General features: G+C 43.2%; 1 protein-coding gene across 1 annotated transcript in view; it reads right to left on the bottom strand.

Annotated features, from left to right (window-relative positions):
• Positions 1-1,871: 1,871 nt before the first annotated feature.
• Positions 1,872-24,789, bottom strand: part of TRPM1 (transient receptor potential cation channel subfamily M member 1) — a 46,206-nt gene continuing 23,288 nt past the window's right edge. The window contains exons 14-28 of the mRNA XM_042476030.1: positions 24,643-24,693; positions 21,750-21,890; positions 20,957-20,986; positions 17,600-17,889; positions 17,091-17,319; positions 16,126-16,248; positions 14,680-14,811; positions 14,304-14,432; positions 12,215-12,466; positions 10,941-11,115; positions 9,222-9,242; positions 7,424-7,568; positions 5,863-6,065; positions 4,076-4,208; positions 1,872-3,393 (exon numbers count right to left, since the gene is read on the bottom strand). Of these exons, the coding sequence (XP_042331964.1) occupies positions 2,148-3,393; positions 4,076-4,208; positions 5,863-6,065; positions 7,424-7,568; positions 9,222-9,242; positions 10,941-11,115; positions 12,215-12,466; positions 14,304-14,432; positions 14,680-14,811; positions 16,126-16,248; positions 17,091-17,319; positions 17,600-17,889; positions 20,957-20,986; positions 21,750-21,890; positions 24,643-24,693 (3,300 nt within the window). The 3' untranslated portion in view covers positions 1,872-2,147. The remainder of the gene's footprint in view (positions 3,394-4,075; positions 4,209-5,862; positions 6,066-7,423; positions 7,569-9,221; positions 9,243-10,940; positions 11,116-12,214; positions 12,467-14,303; positions 14,433-14,679; positions 14,812-16,125; positions 16,249-17,090; positions 17,320-17,599; positions 17,890-20,956; positions 20,987-21,749; positions 21,891-24,642; positions 24,694-24,789) is intronic.

Raw genomic sequence — 24,789 nt, 5'->3', positions numbered from 1 at the left:
CAACAGAAGGATAGTGACTAGACGGAGGGAAGTCATATTGCCACTCTATTCTGCTTTAGTCAGGCCTCACCTGGAAAAATATTATGTTCACTTCACCACAATTTAAAAAGGATGCTGAGAAACTGGAGCGTATCCAAAGGAGAGACACCAAAATGGTGAAGGGTCTGGAAACCATGAAGCTCTATGAGGAAAGCAAGCAGGGTATGTTTAGCCTGGAGAAGAGAAGGTTAAGGGGTGATATGAGAGCCCTGTTTAAATATTTGAAGGGTTGCCATATTGAGGAGGGAGCAAGCTTGTTTCCTGCTGCTCCAGAGAATAGGAGACAATGGAACAATAGGCGGAAGCTCCAGGAAAAGAGATTCCAGCTCAACATTGGGAGGAACGTCCTGAGAGTCAGGGCTATTTGACAGTGGAACACACTCCTTCCTCGGAGTGTAATGGAGTCTCCTTCCTTAGAGGTCTTTAAGCAGAGGCTGGATGGCCATCTCTCAATAGGGATGCTTTGATTGAGAGTTCCTGCATGGCAGAAGAAGGGGGTTGGACTGGATCAGGGCCCTTGAAGTCTCTTCCAGTTTTATGATTCTATAATGAGACATCTTGGACAACAACAAGTTTAATCCAGTTTTATCTTTGTATGTACTTTGATATTCTGATATTTGTATTTTACCATTGATATGGTCAGTTGACTAATCGATACACTTGTTGTCATTGTTGTTGAGACATCTTGGAGGTGGGACCTGAGTCTAAACATAACATTCACTCAACCTGGACACATCTTATTATTGCATGCAAGGCATAATGGAAACCAGAACGCAGTCCCAGGCCCATTGCCTCTGCATCCCAGGAACTGGGCCGACTAAACCTTTGACCAATACTCTGTGAAAAATTAACTTTTCCATCCCACTCAGCCGAAACTCTTTGCAGCTTCATATATATCCGCTTGTTCTTTACAAGGAAAACACTTCTCAGAGGGGGCAAAGCGCTCTTGCAGAAAGGTCAGGAAGGAAACCATTAACCCAGTCCATGGAGCTCTTATCTGAATGGAAAAAAAGGGTGGTATGCTTTTGTAATGAAATGACAGGCTTAACCTTTTTTAACGATTAAGGGCACCATATTCTACTGTTGATCCGCCTTCCCATCATCAGCTGTGCCAGTGGGGCGCCAGATACGTAGCCACCATGATTTCATAGACCCCAGATTTCATAGACTCATAGAGTTGGAAGAGACCCCAATAGCCATCCAGTCCAACCCCATTCTGCCATGCAGGAACTCTCAATCAAAGCACACCCGACAGATGGCCATCCAGCCTCAGCTTAAAGACCTCCAAGGAAGGGGACTCCACCATTGTCTGAGGCACTGTTTTCTATTATCAAATACCACTTAATGTTAGGATGTTCTTCCTAATGTCAATCTCTTCCTATAGTTTGCGTCCACTGCTCCATGTCTTATTCTCTGGAGCAGCAGAAAACAAGCTTGCTCCCTCCTCAATATGACCTCCCTTCAAATATTTAAGCAGAGCTATCATATCACCTCTGAACCTTCTCTTCTCCAGGCTAAACATCCCCAGCTCCCTAAGGCATTCCTCATAGGGCTTCATGGTTTCAGTTCCCCAAGCAGTTTGGGCAACCATCAGGAATTCTGGGAGCTGAAGTCCAAAACATCCAGAGGACCAAAATTTGGGAACCACTGTCCTACAGTCTTCAAAGAGTGCTGTGGCCTGTTCCTTAAGAGGTCAGTCCCTCCATCTTATGGGGCTGACCACTAAGAGCGCATGAGAATCTAGCCTTCGGACATTTCATTCCAAGTTTGCCCTTTCAAAGTAATCAAAGTGCTAAGAATAAATGGTCATTTTGGTGGCTGTTTTAGATTTTTTAAATATATATATATTTGTAAAAAAAATTGCATTTGTGATAAGTATTAAAACACCTCCCATCCCCATCAACATAACAGTCTGGTGCCTAAATGAGTTAGAAACTCTTATGGTGCACATTATCACTTCATAACAAAGAGCATGTGATGCACCTGCGAAAGAAAACAGCAAACTACCCAAGGCCCATTGGCTCTTTAAGCAATGGATGCTCATGGCTGGTTCCTTCAGCAGTTTCCCAGATGGTTCTCTGCCGTCTGGTGAGGGTAAAAAGGCCATTTTAGCATTCAGTCTCAGTGGCGGAGGCATTTTCTTTGCTAGTTTTCTGTTCTTCCGTTGCATTTCCGCAGGTCACCGTTAGACTGCTCACGCTGCTGGCGTGTCCTGGTCTATTAAGCTTGTCCTTAATGGGCTTGGCTTTTCGGGAATGGCCGTGCAAACTCTTGGAGCGTACAGATGGAAACCCACAAGTCCTGTCGGAGTTGACCAACAGCTGGTTGTCTGCATCTGTCCGTTGCGCGACGGGTGAAGAAGGATGGGAGGCACTGGGAGCCACAACTTCGCCAGCGTCGCTGTCGTCCTCGGTGTCCGTCAGCAGCTGTTTCCTCTCAGCCTGCATCTCTGCCTCATCGATGATGCCAGGATATTCAGGAGGAGGTTCATCGGCGAGCTTTTGCTGAAGCTCATACTTCCATTCGGCTGTCCACTGCTCAACCGTAGAAGGGCACACTTGACCCAGAATGGTCCTGTATTCCTGGTCCATGAGGGTCCAGTTGTTGACCCCTCCAACCATCTTCCCACCACCTTGCGCAAAGATATAGCTCCTCGATTTCATCATGGTCGCTTGACAACTGTTGAACGTTTCGGAAGGGTAGTACTTCAGGGCTCTCGGTCTGTCCAAGGGATAGGAGATGGTGGCTTCTAATTTGGTCCTCTCAAGTGCCAAATGGGCATTTGGAGACTCTGGCACCAATCCAGACTGTACTTTTAAAACGCTATCCATTTGGTTGAGGGTTTGGGATATTGTCTCTTCACTCTTGTAGTGATCCTGCCTGTCTCCCGTACATGGTCCAGAGGCGGTCTGCGCAACATCTAAGGTGTTCTTGCTGTGATCTGTAGAGGCCAGTGCAATCGGACTTGAGATGGCGCGGAGGCTCCCTTGGCGTTCCGGAGACAAATGCAACTTTGGATCTGCTTTGCGCAAGGCCAAGGCTGGGGACATTGGGGCAGCAGGCAGGTCCTCGTAGCCTAGCTCATCGCCGTGATACCTGTACATGCTGTAGCCATCAGAACTGTTCACGCTGCTTTGCCTGAGGAGGTAAGCCGTGTCGCACTCGGAGGATGCCCGGGAGCGTGTGTGAGTCAACTCGGCTTTATCAATGCCGGCCAGCTTTTCCATGGCATTTGCCATGCGGCTGGAGAGCTCTTCCAGCTGAGAAAGTCGGAGGTCAACCGTCTGAAGAGAGGCTTTCATGAAATGTTCTCTTTCATTCACTTCTTCTAATCTCATAGACATGTTTTCGACTCTATGGAATTTGAAAGGGGAGAGAAAAGATTAATTGAGCAATGTAAACCTGGACCACTTGGCATGTTTTGCGCTGCGATGATGATGATATTCTGCCTTCCTCCCAAGGTGGCAATTATCAGTCTGGAACAACAACTGAGGAAAAACGCTGGTTGTTTTTTAATGGTTAGGGGTTCTAGTTCTAGTTCTAATTATAATTAGAACAACTGTACAATTGTACAATTTGAACAACTGTAATTAGAATATAGTAAAATGGTGCCCCTTATATTAAATGGCAAAATCAAGATTTGCTTTTGGGAATACACACACACACACACACACACACACACACACACACAGAAATATTTTCAAGGTGTGGATGGTTGAATCCATGGATAAAGAATCCATAGCTATGGAGGGCCAACTCTTCCAGGTTGTTTGAGCTCATTTTACTCAGAGAAGACAAATTTATTGGATAGTGGTGGCCACATTTATTGTAAGAAAGCTACCTTTATTCCCATATATTACTCTAGAGAAGAAGCTATTAAAGATTGTTTTTCTTGCTAACCATAAAAGTGGGCCTCTTCTTAATGGTATGTTGCCTTATGGTTCCTTCAGTGTCTCACAAAGGCACTTCTCTTGAAGCCAGGGCTCCCTCTTCCCCACTACATTTGGGAAAACAGAAGAACAGTTTCACTAGATACCTTTCAGAAGTAACTCTGATACGTTCATCGTTCGAAGACTGTTCTTCATCCTCTTTTTCACGGAAATATTCCTCGACGCATTGTTCCTCAAATTCATATAGTTTTTTCAACTCTTCTTCATTTAGAAACAGCTCTGCAAGAAATGGAAATATGTTCACATATTTTGCTTTCTTTTCTTACTAAATTCCAGGATGCCCTGCTCCAATCCAGGAAATCCAAGCGGTGTAGATACATATGCCTATTCTTCCCATGTTATATCTGCTTTGGTACCAACTTTTCTGTTAAAGAAGCAATGGCCAGAAACATAACTGCTTTGTTAACTGAGGCATATCTCAAAATAAAATATGGCAAGGTGGAAAGTATGGTTGTGTATATCACACCACAACGAAATTAGTCTTAAGGCTTTCTCGTGAAGTATCATTGAGTACTAATGCCATAAATTCCAATGTGGAGTCCAGTGTCCAAAGCAGTTTCAGCATTTGGAAATTAGCTAAAGTCCAGCGATTCCCAAACTTGGATCCTCCCAGTGTTTTGGACTTCTGCTCTCAAGATTCCTGGACATTCGCCATGGTGACTGGGGCTTCTGAGAGCTGAAGTCCAAAAGGAGGACCAAAGTTTGGGAATCTCTGTGCTAAACCATTAACCTGACTAGAGCCACCCAATACATTTAGCTGCCTGAAGCAAAAGACATGTTCCTCTCCAATTCTGTGTATAGATGCCAGTTCAGTGTGCAATTAGTGCTCCAAAAAGCAAAAGACGAGATGAGGTCCTTTAACACAACCTGAGCAAGGACATCACAATACCTTGGAACCAGATGGTGCACCACACACATACACAACTTGTCTTCTATCACACCACGCTGTGCCCTCCTTAGCACCTGCTGCCTGTGCCAGCTATGTATCTGTACCAGGTGATAAATCCAGCCCAGATCCACATTCAGTAGAAATAATAATAATAATAATCTGGATTTGCAGCCCAGCGCGATGCATGTTTACTCAGAAGAAAGGTCTACTATGTTCCCAGAGTTAAATGCAATGCAAACTCCTGGCAAGTGTGTACAAAACCATAGCTTTAGAGCCAGCTCACTTGACATGCGTTATCCATTCTGTGCCTCTCTTTTCACAGCGATTCCTAGCATCTGTGGCCTTGCCTGGTTATCTGACCCCCTTTCCCACCGTAGATTTGCTTCGGTGGAGCCTAAGCTTCACATGCTGCAGCATAAGTGGAATTCAGTGGAAATTATCATCATCATCATCATCTGGATTTGCAACCCAATTTGATGCATGTAAACTCAGAAGAAATGTCTGTGATGTTCAAAAAATTAAGTGCATACACTCCTTGGTGGGTATATGTATGGGATTGTAGCTTTAGGGCCAATTTCACATGACCCAAGGAACATGGGTTAGCCGTTCCCTACCTCTCTTTTCATACCCATCTCCATCACCTGTGCCCTTGCCTGCCTATCTGGTCCCATTTCTCTCCTAGATCTGCCATAGTTGAGCCTGAGCTTCAAATGCAGTAGATTAAGATGATGGAACAGAGCAAGCCTCTTTAGGCTGCAGGTCAGGGATGCAATTTCTGAGTTCTCCCACACTTTCAGGATCATCCCTGCAAGTAAAAGCTAGCCTGTCAGGGGAGAGGAATGACCTTAGTCCAGCCTGCTTTTCTACTTGCAGGGAGCTCTGAGGACTGCATGTGGACCCTTCAAGCCCTTTCTCCCAAATGATGCTCCTGCAGGCCACCCACACGCCACCCACACAAGCCCAGCTCTCCCTCCCCATTCATACTCAGCCCTCGGTCGCGTTCGTCTTGTTCCCCTTCCCTTTGCTTCTTGCAGCGGCAGCAGAGGCGAATCAGGATGATGTAAAGGTGGCTGAAGATGATCATGGGCGGCGGAAGCACTGGCCTGTCATGAAAGGTCATGATGAGCTGATACCGCTGGAATTTCCAGACTTGGTTGGAGATGGACTTCACCTCGAAGAAGGTGTTGCTGCAAGGAGACACACCGCCATTGTTGTCAACAGAATCACAAAACTGGAAGAGACCCCCCTTGGAGGCCATCCAGTTCAACCCCCCACCATGCAGGAATGCACACTCCCAAAAGACAACTATGCAACCTTTGTTTGAAAACCTCCAAAGAAGGAGAATCTATCACTTCTCCAGGGCAGTGTATTCCACTGTTGGATGGCTCTTGCTGTCAGGAAGTTTTGCATAATGTTTAGGTGGAATCTTCTTTCTTATAATCTGAATTCATCATCGATTCATGTTCTAATCTCTGGAGCAATAGAAAACAAACTCGCTCCATCTTCTACAAGATGTCCCTCCAAATATTTAACAATGGCTATCACCTCTTTGTCCATTCAAAGCTACAGCTGTGTCTATAGAATCAGAACACAGAGAGATCTTGCAGCACCTTTGAGACTCACTGAAAGAAAGAAGTTGGCAGCAGGAGCTTTCCTAGACTTCAGACTACTTCTACTTCAGTCTGCTATGCATCTGAGGAAGTAGACTGAAGTCTACGAAAGCTCATGCTGGGAAATTCAACCTGTAGTTTGAGGTTCTCTGAAACTTCATGAACTACAAATCCCACCATTCTATGGAAATGAAAGTGAAATGAATGCACTCCAGTTCTGTACTGTGAAAATACAGAATTGTACCCTTTCAATGGGCTGTGCACAGTAGATTGCACCCCAGTTCTTATGGGTGAGACAGTGCAAAGGGGTTTGGCCCCAAAGATTCCTTGATCCCAAGCAAAGACAAGTTAACAACAGCATGACCTACAGGTACTTCCTACAATACTGACTTTATTTTTGTCCCTTCAGAGAACTGCCCTTGTGTGCCCTTTCTCTCTTTCTTCTTCATCCTTAAAATTTAGCTCTGTGACTGGTACTCATGTGACTCATTTTTTTTCAAGAAAATGCATAGCCTTTTCCAGCTATTGAGCATTTTGCGGCAGACAGCAAATAAAAGATGGCTTGTGAAAAAAAGCCTGTTTCAAAGGATGGCATCAAAACTGGGAACAGTGCCCAGGGCAATGGATGTATCTATGCCCAAGGGCTCTCCAGTTTTGAGCGCAGGCAACTAAAAAGAAAGGTTTGATGGAGCAGTAAATATTTTTAAGGTTTTACGCCACCTAAGGGTGGGATATAAATATCATAATCGTTGTCATAATTATCATCATTTGTCTCCTCTGTTTGCCTTTTGGGTGCAAACATTTGAGATGTGGTGCTGGAGAAAAGTGCTGAGGATACTGTAGGTCTCTTTTGGATAAAGGGGGGAAAGAGTGAAAGGACATCACCGGACAAGAGAGAAACACATTTGAGGACTTCGGGAAAGAAAGACACTCACTTGAAGACAGCGATCAACAGGTTGACCAGCAAAATGTTGGCTACCAAGAGGTAGCAAGCCATGATGGCCGGAGTCAGCCAAGCGCCGGGAATACAAGGAGGGAGCCGTTTGCCATCTTCATCGTAAAGGTTGTCCCCACAAGGAGCTGTGGACAAATTTGGATCAGTTTTACAACTGCAGGACATATAGTCTCCAGGCAGAGATCCAGCATAGCATAGCGGTTTAAGACAACGACTCTGTGGATCAAGGTTCAATTCCCCGCTCGGCCATGAAATCCAAGTCATACCATCTCAGGAAAAGCATTGGCAAACCTCCTCTGAACAATATGAAGTCAAAGGCTTTCATGGCTGGCATCCACAGTTTTTGTGGGTTTTTTGGGTTATGTGGCCGTGTTCTAGAAGAGTTTATTCCAGATGTTTTGCCAGCATCTGTGGTTTTGGCATGTTCAGAGAATGCTGGCATGGAAGAGAGTGGGGTATATATACTGTTGGTTGAGAGGAAGCGATTTACATGCTACTTGCCATTCAGCAACAAAACAATACACAGATTAACATGTAAAGCACTTCCTCTCAACCAACATTATATATATACCATATATACTCAACTATAAGTCAACCTCATGTATAAGTCGAGGGCAGGTTTTGAGCCCAAAATTATGGATTTTGATATGACCCATGGATAAGTCAAGGGTAAAATTTAGGGGCATGTAGCAAAGGATCTGAAGGATGAAGCAAAGGAAACCAATGCCAATGAATTTACAAAATTGCAGCAGGTATAACTGTTAGTGTTCACACTAAAGGTTGGATGGATGAGAGAGTAGAGGAGGGTTGCTGCTTCCAGGACAGATTACTCTCTTGCCTTTCTCCAGGGAATGGCTCCTTTTTAAAATAAAAGTTAAAGTATAATACTTACATTGACCTGTGGATAAGTCAACCCAGGATTTTGGGGTCAATTTTTAAACTAAAATTTCTAGACTGATACATGAATATATACAATACCTTACTCTCTTCCATGCCAGCATTCTCTGAAGATGAAACATCAGGAATAAACTCTTCCAGAGCATGGCCACATAGCCTGAAAAACCCACAAAAACTCTTCTGAACAAATCTTTCAAAAAAAAAATCTCAAAAAAAATTGGGTCGCCATAAGTCGGAAATGACTTGAAGGCATGTCACTCAGGAGATACAATGCTTGGTACACTTGGGGAATGCAGGCACAGAAGTGCCTGAAAGATGTGATGGGACCCAAGATGCATGTTTAAGTCCTCCTCACCATCTTATACCACCTAGAAATATAGGAAAATAACTAGGCTAGTATTGTATGAGCCGGGCTTTGATATCATCAGGAAAGATCCTTCTCTCTGTACCATCACCATTGCAAGGATAGTTGATGGCAATGTAAGAGGAGGTCTTCTTTATGGACTCTGGAACTCCTTTCCCAAGGATGCCAGAATGGACCCCTCCTTGTTGTCCTTCCAATGTCAGGCTAAAACCTTTTTCTCTAGGCAGGCTTTTAAAACAGAAAGTTTGGGCTGAGGTGGGGTGCTATCTTATTTTAACTGAATGGTTTTAAAGAGCTTCTTTATCTTTTGTAACTTTTTAGGTAGCAGGACCAATGGTACCTTTGATTTTAGGTGGAGAGATCACACCCAGTGTTACTTTGGCAGGTGTTGCATCTACCAGTTTGATGTAGTTTCTTACAGTTGAGCTACACTCTGAAGAGTCAGCGTTCAATGTAAAGGGAATAACCCACCTTCACAGACATTTAATTGATTTGTCAACTCCCCGCAGAGACTTACGATTAATTTCCATGGCATAGACTGCGCAGCATTCAGAAAGCATAGAATGAAGAGAGAAATAAAAAAATATGTTTTAAAAAAGAGAGGGAAAGTAGTTGGAGGAGGGAAGGCTGGAAACAAAAGAATAATAGGGAAAGGAAAGCTCATGGCTGACGATAGCATAGCTCTTCGGCTGCCAGGGAAAGATAAGACCCTCCAATATTATAACAGGCAAGATACATGTTTCGAAACAATGGCTCTGTCAGGATTCCAGAACGCTCTGCAATTTCCTTTTCTCTTGGTCTTTCCGAAACATTATGTACGGCAGCGCGATTTGCGACAAATCAAAAGAGAATTACAAAAGGCAGTTGGCAGATGATCATGTAAAATATTCAAGCAATTTCAATTATGTAAGGATGACGCAGGGATGGTTCTCACCACAAGCACAAAACATATAAAGGAAATGGCATGAGATGGATGGCCTGGCTATGCCTGAGAACAATGGTTTTTTTTTGGAGGGGGCAGGTATCTGGGAAGAAATAGAAAAATCCCTTCTGGAGCTGACCCTACAGACTAAAGGGTCATAGACAAGAATGGCAGGTCCTTGGAAGGGACAAGCTCTGGATTATTCCAGAACTGAAGAAGGGATGGCTGTTAATGGGGAGGTTCTCCAGGCATGGCACCCACTCCATGACCCTCCAAAAGTCAGGATTGTGCCCTGCTGCTTTTAATAAATGATGTTCTCGGGAGGATAAATTATGGCCTAAATCCAGCATGGTGCTTCTGGTGACATCCTTCTCAGAGCTCTCCTGAAAATGGCTCCAGGGAAAATTGCAGAACTCATACAGAACCAATTTTTTGGGAACGGAGATTACACTGTGTGTTCTCCTCACTTCCGCTCTTGCTTGAATGGGAGTCCAGGAATGGCTGCGGCTCTAGGCATAATATGGTTCTTATTACAATCCATGATCCGTCGTTATACCATTATTATCATGCAATTTCACATTGATAGGTATCTCTCGTTAATGCAAAATTGCGTAATAATAATATTTATTTATTTATATTCTGCCTTTCCCCGCAGTAATCAAGGCGGATTATAAGACATAAGTAACAATAAAATACATATTACAATAAAATCACAATTCTAAAAACCCCTACCCCAATTGCCCTCCCGATCAAAATGACAATATCAATATAAAATAATAAGAATTTAAACTAAAAATTATTTAAAATTAAGGTAAATAGAGGTAAGTGAATTATCTTCTTGGGGTAGATGGGGGTTGCCAGCATCAGTGAAGTGGGGCTATTCTGGAAAGGATTAATAATAATGGTATAACAACGGATCAGCAACGGAGGAATGACAATTAGCCAATTTGGGGACAAATATTTGGTTTTTGTAGGGTTTTCAATATATGCATGTGTGCATGGGCGGGTGAGAGTTGAGCCATTTTGGGGAGGGAAGGGGTGAAAAAATTGCTTGGGGAGATTTACTTATTTTTTCCTTGGTGTTTGGGGAGGCTTCAGGGTCCCTCTTTGGGGACCTCTTTGGGGATTTGCACTCTCTCCTGCCCTAAGGTGATGCCACCCTTGAGGAAGATGATACCATCCACCACAAAGACAGAAACAAGGCTATGAGAGTGACGTCGGTTCCAAATTAAAATAGGAAACGTTGATTAATTTGGATCTGATCATCTGCCTCAGAAACAGGAAACAGAATCTTACTATGGACTCTGCTCTTACGGTCTATCTGGTCAGCAAAGACCTCTCCGTAGATCATCCAGTAGGGCATGTAGAAGATGTTACGGGCCAAGCGCCAAGAGGGCTCCTCGTCCGGATGCAGGATGGCCTGTCGGGCGACTCCGAAGCTCATCAATACCACAAGCATGATCACCACGAAGTACAGCATATCGATCATCTGCAGATGATGGGAAGGGACCCAATGCAATTTGAGAATACTGTTTTCGAATATCTGATTTGCTTTTATGCAACTCAAAGGGGTGGTCATGCTCAGATCCTGAATTGGCAACCACCTGATCCCAATTAGGAAACACTTTCCTTATTAATATCTTTTGCTGTCCTGACCACATTCTGATGTTGCTTGGCCACATGTATCCTGGTTTTCATTTGTGAAATGTTCGAAGTCATCTGTCAATTTATGGTGACCCCATGGATCTCATAGGGTTTTCTTAGGCAAGGAAGACTCAGAGGTGGTTTTGCTAGTTCCTTCCTCTGATTATAACCTACAGCACCTGGTCTTCATTGGCGATCTCCCATCCAAGTACTAACCAAGCCTGATGCTGATTAGCTTCCAAGATCAGATGGGATCTGGTGCCTTCTAGTCACCTGTTGTTGCCTTATGATGCCATGAATTTCCTAGAGTTTGCTTAGACAAGGAAGAGCGGTTTTGCCAGTTCCTTCCTCTGAAATATAGCCTCCAGCACCTGGGATTTATTGGTGGCCTCCCATGCAAGTACTAACCAGGGTTGATCCTGCTCAGCTTCCAAGATCAGATGGGATCTGGTGTCTTTAGAGCAGTGTTTCCCATCCTCCAGATATTTTGGACTTCATTTCCCAGACATCCTGATTGTTGGCTAAATTGCTAGGGCTTTGCGGAGTTAAAGTCCAAAATGCTGGGAGGATCATAATTTGGCAAGCACTGCTTTAGGGTATTTAGGCCTCTTTGGGGTATTTATGCCCTGATAGGTATAGTTTTAAATGTTAGACTCTGGGGACCCAGGTTCAAATGCCCGCTTGAGCATAAAAAAGCACTGGGATCAGGATCAGAGGATGGCAAAGGCAAAGCCCTTTTGAAGAAACATGCCAGGAAAACCCTATGATAGATTCGCCTTAGGGTTGCCATAAGTTAAAAAAAATTGGAGGCACAGAGCAACAACAGTCTAGAAAACACACACACACATGTTATCAACAACTTGTTCTGTATTTCCATTGTGTGCTTTTGTAATGCAAACTCTAATACCTGTTCCCTATCCTGGTATTAGCATAGAGTTACGCACCATTTTCCCAATCATCATGACGTAAGGTCCCAGGTACTTATTCACGCCAAAAATGTCCAGGACACGGATGTACCAGAAAATGATATCCACGCAGTAGATCACTCTCCCGTAACCCATGTAAGGCTGGTTTTGCAAGCGAAGGATGGCCCCAATTATGAACACGGAAATGGCAACCAGGTCGGTGATGTTCCAATATTCCTGTAGCCACACTTTTATTTTCTGACTTAATTTACCAGGCTCTGACATCAAAATCTGAAAACAAAGCAGGGAGGGAAGGGAGAGAGAAGGAGAGGAAGGGAAATGGAAAGAGAGAGTAACTGTGAGTTGCAAGCTGAATCTGCACTGCAGAAATAATGCAGTTTGACACCGCTATAACTGCCGCAGCTTCATCATATGGAATTCTGGGATTTGTGGTTTTGTGAGATATTTAGCCTTCGCTGTCAGAGAGCTCAGAGGCCACAGCAAACTACAAATCCCAGGATTTGTAGTTTGGAGCCAGGACAGGTTAAAGCAGTGCCAATTTCTGCATTATTTCTGCAGGCAGATTTGGATACAGTTTCGAACAAATAGAAGTTTGGAGGACATTGTGGTTTTCTTCTTGGTGACTTTGGACATGAAGACCCATCAGAAATATACATCCAGCTGGTCTTGAGCTGGGATCTTTGCAAGGAAGGCAAACCAAGCTATGAGGACGGCAAAACTGGGGCATTGCCCTCCTCTATAATTTATTTATTTATTTATTTGATTTATATCCCGACTTTCTCCACAAATGACATTTCCATCTAGCATTTCAGAAAGTTAAAGCTCCAGTTCAGCTTTTAGAAGCGAAGTTTATGCATCCAAAGAAAAGTGGCATCCAAACAAAATTTCCAAAGAAACGCAAACACAGCAAATAGTAGTGTTCTAGGTGTGAACGATTTCCACAATCTATCTCTCTTTCTCTGTAGAGCTAGAAATTTGGAGACTGAAGAGAAAAATTCACTGATTGCTGCCTCCTTCCCAGAAATAAAGTGGGAATTTGCAGAAACAGAAACTTCTGCAGCTCTCACTCCTTTTCTCCGATTCCTGATCTTAATACAGGTGGATCAGAGACAGGATCACCATTCAAAATCACCTGAATAGACTAGAAAGCGGGGCCAAAGCTAACAAAATGAAATTCAACACCGGAGAAATGTAAAGTACTGCACTGGGCAGAAAAATGAAATGCACAGATAGGATGGGGGATACCTGGCTGAATGAAAACTACATGTGAAAGGGATCTAGGTAAGTAGACCACAAATTGAACATGAGTCAACAGTGCGATGCGGCAGCTAAAAAGGCCAATGCAATTTTAGGCTGCCTCAATAAAAGTATAATGTCTAGATCAAGAGAGTAATAGTGCCACTATATTCTGCTTTGGTCAGGCCCCACCTGGAATACTGTGTTCCAGTTCTGGGCACCAAAATTTAAAAAAGACGTTGAGAAACTGGAGCGTGTCCAAAGGAGGGCGACTAAAACGGTGAAAGGTCTGGAAACCTTGCCCTATGAGGAACGACTCAGGAACGGGGATGTTTAGCCTGGAGAAGAGAAGGTTAAGAGGTGTATGATAGCCCTGTTTAAATTTTGAAAGGTGTCATATTGAGGAGGGAGCAAGCTTGTTTTCTGCTGCCTCAGAAAACAGGACCCAGAACAATGGATGCAAGCTGACAGGAAAAGAGATTTCCACCTGAACATTAGGAGGAACTTCCTGACAGTAAGGGCTGTTCGACAGTGGAATGCACTCCCTCGGAGGGTGATAGAGTCCCCTTCCTTGGAGGTCTTAAACAGAGGCTGATGGCCATCTGGCAGGGATGCTTTGATTGGATTTCCTGCATGGCAGAATGGGGTTGGACTGGATGGCCCCTGCGGTCTCTTCTAGCTCTATGATTCTATGATCAACTCAAGAGAGCATGATATCCACAAAAATAGGAATTTGTTGCCCCGTTCCTTGTGGATGTCAGTTTTTGTGAGTCATGAGACCGCTGATAACCTATTTTCTGCAAGAAATAAACAATAAAAATATTTGTGTTTTTGTGGGTATCAGCACATCCATGGCTACGGTTCTACTTACCTCTCTCACTTTCTCTAAGGCCAGGGTCACGATGTATGAGATGACAATCCACTCTTGGAGTGATGGCCAACGGTCCATCCGGACCAGGATTATGTAATTGAACATCATTAAGTAGCCCAAGTATGAGATCTGGGGAAAGGAAGAAGAGACGTCGCATTAGATATTCATGTGTTCATGTCATGCTCTCATTTGTAGATATGTTTCATAATGGCCATTACAAAAAGGACACTCCCAGAGCTTGGAAAAATTACTACACTGTACAGTGAGACTTTCCATGTCGGTCTTTGTTACTTCTGATTAATGACGTTTTGCACTAGTCAGTTAAAAACTGAAAATGTTGTTTTCACAGAAGAAATGGGATGTGATTGTGGCTTACTGTGTAAAACCAAAACTTCACAATGGGTGCGTTGTAGAATTCATAGATCTTTGTCCCAATGGGAAGGCTCCTTTGCTTTTTGTTTCCATCTTCTTCATCTCCCTTTCGGGAACCGGTATCAGCATTTGGGTCCTGGAAAAATAAAAAGCAAAGGAACAGTCCATTCATTGTCAGTCTGTGATGTAAATGAATCTCATCAGGGATAAATATAAGACACTACATCAAGGCAGGAAAAATGAAATGCACAGATTTAGGTTGGGTGACACCTAGCTTGAAAGCCATACCTGTGAAACAGATCTATGTAAATCACAAACATGGGCCAACAGTGTGATGCAGCAGCCAAAAAAGCCAACGTGATTAATTAATAAATGCATAGTGCGTTAATAAAAGTAGTAGTGCCACTCTATTCTGCTTTGGTCAGATCTCATCTGGAATACAGTTTCCAGTTCTGGGCACCACGGTTCAAGAAGGATATGGACCAACTAAAAGGCATCCAGAGGAAAAACTTTGGATGTTGGCTTATGTATGTAAACTATATTTTGTTAAATAATATCTGCTTTGTTGCTTGTATTAAGGAACATGTAATAAAGTTATGTGTCAATGTAGGAGACCTGCAATAAACTAAACTAAAATGCATCCAGAGAAGGGTGATCAAGATGATCAACATTCTGGAAACCAAGGCTTATGAGGAACGACTGAGGAAAATAGGTATGTTTAGCCTGGAGAAGAGAAGGTTAAGATGTGATATGATAACCCTGTTTAAATGCTTGAAGGGATGTCATATTCAGGAGGGAGCAAGCTTGTTTTCTGCTGCTCCAGAGAACAGGACCCAGAGCAATGGATTCTAGCTATAGGAAAAGAGATTCCACCTCAACATTAGGAGGAACTTCATATATATATATATATATATATATATATATATATATAGTCTTTATTAGAAGCAAATATAAACACATACACTAAATGTACTACTATGATATGATATGATGTGATATGATATATGACAGCCCTGTTTAAATACTTGAAAGGATGTCATATTGAGGAGGGAGCAAGCATGTTTTCTGCAGCTCCAAAGACTAGGACACAATGGAGCAATGGATGCAAGCTCCAGGAAAAGAGATTCCACCTTAACATTAGGAAGAACTTTTCCCCCCTACTGTAAGAGCTATTCAAACATGGAATAGATTGCTTCAAAGGGTGCTGGATTTTCCATCACTGGAGGATTTTAAGCAGATGGGCATCATTGAGGAGTGCTTTACTTGTGCATTATGAATGGCAGAAGCTGGGCTAGGGGGCCTTTGTGATCCCTTCCAACTTGTATGATTCTATGATTCTGTCATTCATCCACTCAAAGAAATGGCAGCATAGGTTTAACAATTATTGAACAAAGACCAGCTGTGCTCTTTGCTGCTGTTTTAACCAATTCTGGAAAGGGTCCATACTGACCGCATTGTCCTCATCCTTTTCTTTCCCAACTTCGTTCTCCTTTGACGTTTGGTAGGAGTAGTCATCGTGGGTGCGAAACTCCAGGAACAAGATGGTCGGAGGAAGCAGGATCCCCATTATAACCTGCAGAAGAAGGAGAGACAACTTGACTATGGAACATCAGAATAGCATCCTGAGACACGTCTCCTTCACTTGTATCTTTTAGTTGATAAGATTTACTGATTGTTACTTATTACATGCTAGCTTGCATGATAAAATTCAGTAGGCAAAAATGAATAATGGTCATCCATTAAAAAAAACGCACTCCAAATAGTGAAAATGTAAAACAAAATAAGAAACAACCCCAATGAAAATGATACGCAGTAGACTGTAAGGAAGCCATTCTTCATACAACTTCACATGTATGAATTTCACTGCAATTAAAATGTGGAGAAGATTGGATGTCTTTGAGAAAGAATCCATAGCAGAGGAGTGATCTTCCAGTAAGTATGAGCTAGGGAAGCGAAACAGGCCTTCCATGCTAAGGGACGGTGTATCTTTGGATTCAGGAATCTAGAGACACAGAGTGGGAGAGGTATTTTCGCTCTGGAGTCTGCTTCCATACTTTCTGAAGGTTCTTGGGTTCTTCAGAAATGGCAGCCTCTTTAGCCTGCTGCTATGAGAGCCTTCCCAATCACCCACCTTTTAACTAGTCTCCTAAAACAAAAAGGAATTGGACATGATCTGTTTTCCAAGGGAGGGTTATTCAGCAAGAGCTTGCTATCACCCAAAGGTCCCAGTTTCTCTTAGCCCTCACCATGTGGCAGTTCTTACTCATGACATGTGCTAGCTCTTACTCATGCAACAGTCAAGATCAGGGTCAAAAGTCAACAACATTGATGTGTGGTCCTAGTACAAGTGAGGAATACCCTTTAAACAAAACCAGTGGACAAGAGAATCTACAGAAGACACCATTCAGCAGTTACCTTGAGACCCGGGTTCTTCCGCATCCGCAGCCTCCCCATCCACATGTCTGTGAGTAACATCTGGCTGCAAGTGTGTGCAATGAAGTCCCGGTGCTTGGCTGCCACCGCAAGTTTCAGGCAGGTGGAATTGCTCCAGTTTTTCAGCTCGTAGGTCAGGAGCTTCATGGCCACCTGCTCATCGTGTTTGTAGGACTGGTCCAGAAGCTCCACAGCCAACTGGCCAAAATCCCTGCAGAAAACAAGGGGGCAGGAAAGAATCACATCCAATGGCCAGCCAGTGGGCAACTACTTGGGACTTAGGGGCCAATTCCCCACAGAATCCCACATCCCAGCATTCTCCCTATTAGTACTTTTCTTGGCAAAAGAATGCTTCTTCATGGTAGGCCATCTGTTGCATCATTTCCCATCAATAAAGCTTATTTTATATCAATAAATTAGGTCAGTGTTCAACATTAAAGCCTTGGGAAGTTTGGTATTATGCTGCATTTTGCAACAGAACACAGACTAACTTGGAGTTGTTGTCCAAGTCTTGGGAGATGTCATCCACCAACTCGCTCTCCGAAGACTCGTGGGCCATGGCTTTGTAGAGTTTGCAAGCCACCAGAGCCTTAGCCATGGATTCCTCGCCCCGCTGCCAAAGGAAAAGGGCCATCTTCTGGCGCTTCATCAGCACCGCCCAAACCATGAGCTCATGGAAGGGGTACTGGAAGCGGCTGACCTCCGGATCGTCCACGTCAATGTCGATCTCCTCCTCCTTTTTCTTCTTCTTCTTCTTGCCTTTGCTTGGAGGCTCATCATCCTAGGAAGGAGGAAGGGAATTAAGTTTGCACTGAGGATACTGTTTGCTCACACTATGCAAGGCCACAAATAGTTTGGCAAAGAGAAAGAGATGCAGGAAAATGTTTAGCAAAAAGTCCATGCACTGTTGCTTAGTTGTAGACAGGAGACGAAATCAGGAAATATCAGCATGCAAAATTATGATGTGCGTAAATTATTAATAAAGGCATACCCCAGCTACCAAAACCTTTGACGGTGAGGTTCCTTTTCCCAAGACTTTTAATGCCTGCCTAGTCCACCTTCTTCCTTATCCTATGTCTAAATGGATCATTTCTAGCAGCATCAGCATTGGGAGGACGGTGCAGGAGGGCTGGAGGAACACAGACTTTCCATGTTGTGTTGCATAAGCTTGTCTGTACTATACAATGGAGCAAAGCTTGAGATGAGGGAGAATGAGGTTCTTCTCTAGCTAATCCTACCATGGTTGTGTGTATCTCCTACAACAGGCAAGGTAATACCTTACTGAGCATGTGTGAACAGCAAAAAGGGAAGCGCAGGGAAGCTTGCCTCCTAAGCTCCCTGCTAGATGTTAAAATAAAAAATTAGAAGCATAGCTCTATAGGTTTGGCCAACAAAATAGAAATCATAAGAAAAGTGGGAGCTGGTGAATGGAAAAGTCATCCATGGATTCATTTTGGATGCAGCCTTCAAGTGGTCTTTGGAAGGTTCAAAATGTTCTTGTATACTTATGTAATACTTTACCCGACTTGGTTGTTTCATTTCACGTTTGTATGTTGTTAGTTTTGGATAAAAGGTTCGGTGAAACATAATCAAACTGTTCATTTTTTTGTGTGATGTAGGAACCAATTCCTATTCTTCCCATGCCCCTGGAACTAAATTTTCTGTTAAAGGAGGAACTTTGTTAACTGAGGTATACCTGTATAAGAGAGCCTTTCCATAGCAATCACAGCAGGGGTCACTCTGCAGGCAACCTTTTTTTTTTTAAAGCAAAATGGGCTTTGTTTCCCATTTTTGCCATTTGGCTACTGTGTTTAGAACTATGGACCAAATTATTGGTGTTATTGCCCGGCAAATGAGTTGGTGAATGAATTCAAGAAGCCAGAGTAACCCCCCTGGATTGCAACCTCTGGCAAGTGCAAGTGGAATCTTTTCTTATATATAAAATAGCAAGAACACAAATGCTTACATTCAGTTTATTTTTGGATACAGTGCAGAGAACAAGCAAAAGAACATGTGAAAGGAGAAGATGAGAAAGAGAGTCCTTAGAAAGCTAAACTTTCACCTTTGAACAGGGAATCTCTCCTCTTTACTTATGCAGGACTCACCAAAGGGATAACTATCCCATTTCCTAAAGGGACAAGGAGGGTGGAACATTACTACAGGGATACAACAAGAAAATAAGGAACTGGGAAAGGGAGGCATGAAGAACAAAGCAGGGTATGAAACGCCATGGTTTTCGGTGGATGGGTATGAAATTGCACAGGAAGAAAACCAAGTTGTAACTGTTGACCGTCCAGACAAGAAGTTGGAAAGTGGTTTGCAAAAAGTCATTCATTCCTGTTCCATGATATGACTAACTCCTATAATCAGGCCTTACTACTAGAGTAGACCCATTGAATTAACTGGATTAATTTATTATTGACTCATCATTCAACAGGTGACTGTGTGGGTCTTAGAAAACTGGGAATATCCAACAAGATTCTGGCCACAGTGTTTAGAAATTCACCCCGTTACTCATTGCAGTGTTAGGAGAACTTGTCACATCTCTAGCTCTGGGCCTTCTAGGCTTGCTAAACCAGGAGACCTTCTGTCTTGGCAGAGTCAGAGAGTTTGTTCTGCAGCTTCCAGAAAATACAAAGAGATTTCAAAGAAGATTAAGCATTGTTGATGCTTCCTTTGTACAGCGCAAAGCTGCTTACCAGCTTTCAGAGCAACGGGCTTGGCTTTGTGTTTATGTAGTTTTATAAGTGATTTTTCTACTGTGATATAACAATGTGTGCCAATGCCTTTTTGGAGCAAGGGCTTAGATATTTCCTGTGCAGAAATGTTCCCCTTTATCCAGGTGGGAGACTTAGCAAGTTTCAGGGGGTCTCAGGTTCCAAGAAAATGGAGACGCTGTTAGGGGCAAAATGAAATGAGTCCGCATGGTAAAGAGAAGGGACCCAATCCAGTGGTCAATGCCATATGACATACTTTCCAACATTTCATGGGTGAAAACTGGGACAGATATGGCCAAACAGAGTGTTGTCGAGACGGCAAATGTTATTAATGAGAAAAAATGCACAAGCATTGGGACCCATAGGTTTGCTTAGGTTTGATTTTCCCTTGACTACTGGGTAGGGCAAGATTCAGTCTTTCCTCTCCCCTTCCCTCACTGAGGTCCAAAACACACTGCAGAAATAATGTAGTTTGAGACTGCTTTGACTGCCCCGGCTCAGTGCTAGGGAATCCTGGGAATTGTAGTTTATTGTGGGACCAAAGCATGTCTCTGACAGAGGAGGCTAGATGTCTCACAAAACTGCAGTTTCCAGAATTCCCTAGCATTGAGCAAGGGCAGTTGAAGCAGTCTCAAACTGGATTATTTCTGCACTTTGTTTTGGACCTGAGTTAATGGAGTATAAACTCCTTTTTCACTTGGAACTCAGTTTGCAGCAATGGAAGTAAGCTGAGGATGCGGGAGAAAGTGGGAGGAGGAGAGAGAAACAGGGACGTTTTAAAGTAGCTGAAATAGTGGAAGGAGAGAGGATTAGTTGGGACCATTGCTATCAAACCAGGACTAATTTGATGGGCATTACAGAGCACCTGGGAAACAGCTGTGCAGCACATCCACCCAAAACCTTGCAACACCTAGGGAAAGTTAATCTTTGGATTGACCTGCTATGTGCAACTTGGGTCATGATCCATCCTGCTACCTGGAGAAAACCAGAGCGCTTTATGAAGATGCAACCTGGCAGAAGCAAACCAATTAAGCGGACGGTCGGTCAGTTATCTTGGACATTTGCTTCTAAAATTAGGGAATCAAAGTGAGAAGTGGAGAGTTCTACTTATGTGATGAAACAAAACCTTACCTCCATCCCTAGAAGCTTGAGAGCTTTAGGCTGCATGTTTAAGAGGAAAGAAAGAAAAGAGGGAAGGAAATATTAGTTTATTATGCAACAATGTTTAATTTGTCAATAGAGGAGTCTCTCACCCATGTCCTCCCACAATGTATTGTCCTGTCCACTATGGAACACAGAAGATGGTTCCTCCAACAGTTCTCATGCAGAAATATGTAAAGAAGGCTAATCCTTCATGTATAGACAGCCAGTGTGGCATAGTGGTTTCAGCGTTGGACTATGGGGATCAAGATTCAAATCCTTGCTCCGCCACGGAAACCCACTTGGTGAACTTGGACAAGTCACAATCTCTCAGCCTCAGAGGAAGGCAAAGGCAAACTCCCTCTGAACAAATCATGCAAAGAAAACTCCAACATAGGTTCGCCTTAGGGTTGCCATAAGTTGGAAATGACATGAAGGCACGCAACAGCAACAACAACCCTTCAGGTATTGGGGTCTGGAGCCATATAGGGATTTAAATATTCTCAGCAGCACCTTGAATTCAGAACAGAAGCATAGTGGCAGCCAGTGCAATTCCATTAAAACTGGTGCTACATGGTTTCTGGATGGTGATCCAGTTAGCAATCCAGCCTTGGCATTTTGCACTAGCTGCAACTGCTGAGTGATCATCAAGGGCAGCCCTACATAAAGCACATTATGGTGGTTCAGATGAACCCTTAATATCTTCTGCACAAGATTGACTATGGAGACAAAACCAATGTGTAATTCCTGTGAGGAGCTGGTGATAGCTTCAACTGATTCTTACCCTCTTTGGTCCAAATAAATTGTTGTACAGGGTTCGGAAGCTCTTCCGCGTATAGTTGCAGCGATACGCTCCCCCCATGAGATATTCTAGCACCAGGCCAATGTCAATGAGGCTGATGTGGTAATCTGGAGGCAGGTTGCCCTGGAAATCCCAACTGAAATGTCATCATTTCCCAAAATAATACAGACAGGAAGAACATATATTTATTCTCTCAGCTATCTATCTATCTATCTATCTATCTATCTATCTATCTATCTATCTAAAAATAGCATGCTTATATTCCTCACTTTTGCAGTGGTGGTGGTTTATGCCCCTAACCCCAGCAAACTGTATATATTTTTGATTGGATGCCCTTGACAGGGCTGGGCTTTTGAGTTTTTATTGCAGGTACATTGATGGTGCTATATCTATGGTGCAAAATAAACAACACTATACACTTGTCCCTCCATATTCACTGGGGTTAGGGGCACATGACCCCATGTGAATGTGGAAAAACCACAAATAACAAACACACTATGTATTTATCTGAGAGGACATCTCTCTATGAATCTCTAAGTCCTCCAGTGCAACTCTGTGGTCAACACCTGCCAAACATTGACCATAGAATTGTGCCGGAGGAGCTACAAACGCTAGCTAAGTGTTCTCTCTAGGAATCTCTAGGTCCTTCAGTGCAACTTTTGGTTAAAGTTGACCATAGAGTTGTGCTGGAGGACCTAGATATTCCTTTTTGATGTTGTTAACTGCCCTCAAGTCAATCTCCAATGACAAGAAGAGCATATTAATAAAATCTGTGAATAATCAAATTTGCAAAAGTCAAAGCCGCAAATGTGGAGGGACTAGTGTATATAGTGCAAAATAAGGATACCTGAAGATCTGCCAAAGCAGCCTCTGCTACTGCTAAAGAAAGCTTCAGCTTCACACAGCATCTGGATGAGCTCCACATATTCAGAGGTCTCTGGGCACCTGTAGCAGCTCTCATTTTTGACAGCTGCTACAGGGAATGTGAAGGCTCCTTCTAGTCTTCTTAGCATCTCTCCTGTTTGTTCATTCACCTTCTGGCAATGGTTCATTTCTTACAGAGAAGCAAAAGGAAGTTACGAAGGCATGGACCCTTGGTTGAGGAAGCCCAATGCTTTGGTTAATGGGAAGGTCATCAGACTAGGAGGTTCCAGAAGAAGACCTTCAGCTGAAGACACTGGACCCAGCGTTGCTCATGAACACTGAGTGACTGGAGTGAGCATCAGGAATGAAAGTCAATGGTAAACCATAAGCCCCAATTTGGGAGCAGATGTTCCTCTCTGTATTAATTTTGGAGTCATCAGCTTCCGGGATTCTGCTTCATTAGAGAGCTATCAGGATTCTATGCTGGTCAGAAATCCAACAGCCAGCTGCTATTTAGGAAACCCATGTTAACTACACTTAGCAATCTCTCAAAGCCCAACAAGCTTTCGATTAATCCACCATCCAGATTTGGTAAACAAGGCAGTTGTGTATAGCCTCTACGCTCATGTTGCTGAAGATTGGACGTTTCTATTAAAACTTGGCACACCTCCTACAGCGCCGACGGGAACACAATGCTCTACTGTTGGGTGCCTTTTATGCAACGGGAGTCTAGTCTACAACAAGCGAGACAGCAACTAACTAAGGCGACAATGTCACGTTCTAAGTGAGTCATTCACCTCCATGTTAACCCATCCAAATCCCCCAGATAGTCGCTGAGTGAGAAAGAGCCAAGGGAATGCAATGGAAGCAGGGAGAGAGATGGAGAAACATACAATGGGATGTTAATGACACTGAAAATTGCTGACATCGAAACATGAAAGATGAACACACAACATGCATAGACTTCATCTAATGAACAGATGTTCATTGTGACCCACCATATGCCCTTTATTATTTGGGAATCTTCTTCTCTCCAGTTAACACAGCAATATATCAAATACCCCACTGGATCAGACTAGAGGCCAATACGGCCTACCTTTCCATGTCCAAGATAAGCCCAAGCTAAGCATGAAGATAACATTCATCCTTTGTTATCTGCCTCCAGCAGGTGGACATTGGCATTTCCATTAAGCCATGAAGGCTAAAAGCCCTTGCTAGAATTGTCCTGCTATATGAATATTTCTAATAAAAATTAGTGGTCATTCCCACTTCTTGTTAGTTAAGGATTTCTGGGATAGGTGAAGACATTATTTCTTTTGTGAAGTCAAGGGCTTTCATGGCTGGCATCCATAGTTTTTCATGGTTTTGGGGGGCTATGTAATAAACTCTTCTAGAATAAGGCCACATAGCCTGAAAAACCCACAAAAAAACTATCATTCCTTTTGTTTGGCAGTCATCTTCTTTGGATGATTCCTAGGCTTTAGTATAGTAAGAAAGGGAGAAAACTCATCTTTACCCACTCCCTATACCCCACTCTGACCCCACAGACTGCCTCCAAAGGCAAATAAATGGGTCAAACAGCAAATCAATCCTGAACTCTCCATAGAATCAAAGTGATTGAACTGAGGCTGTCGTTCTTTGGGCATATCATGAGATGGGATGAATCACTGGAAAAGATAATACTGTAATGCTAGAAAGTGGAAGACAGTAGAGATAGAGAATGACTGCACTGCAGCTAAATCCACAGATGCCAGATTCCTGAGTCCTCCTTGTCAGCTACTCCATGCTTTTGCCATGGCACTGGTGCAAGATGTTTGCACCCCACATTCTATAATCTCACTTGATCATGAAGAGAAAATGGGGATTTTTGCCCCCAGAAAAAACATCTATGATGCATGTGACCCAGCAACCAACATTGCATCATGTTCCCTTTTCTCATGTCAAGAATTATGAAAAGTATGTTGCTCTTCTCAGCATCTCTTTTCCTACACAAACACACACATTATCTTACCTTTTTCACATCCCTGACAAGCAGATGTAGGGTGTTTGGCGGACCCAATCTCTGAAAAAAGGCAACAGGGAGGCACTGTCAGACGATGTCTTAAAAGGACTGTTTGCACCAGTTTCTGGCCATGTTTTGTGGGATATTTAGCCTTCC

Source organism: Sceloporus undulatus, chromosome 6 (assembly GCF_019175285.1).
Source record: "Sceloporus undulatus isolate JIND9_A2432 ecotype Alabama chromosome 6, SceUnd_v1.1, whole genome shotgun sequence".
NCBI lineage: Eukaryota > Metazoa > Chordata > Lepidosauria > Squamata > Phrynosomatidae > Sceloporus > Sceloporus undulatus.
This window is presented reverse-complemented; position numbering and strand designations above follow the sequence as displayed.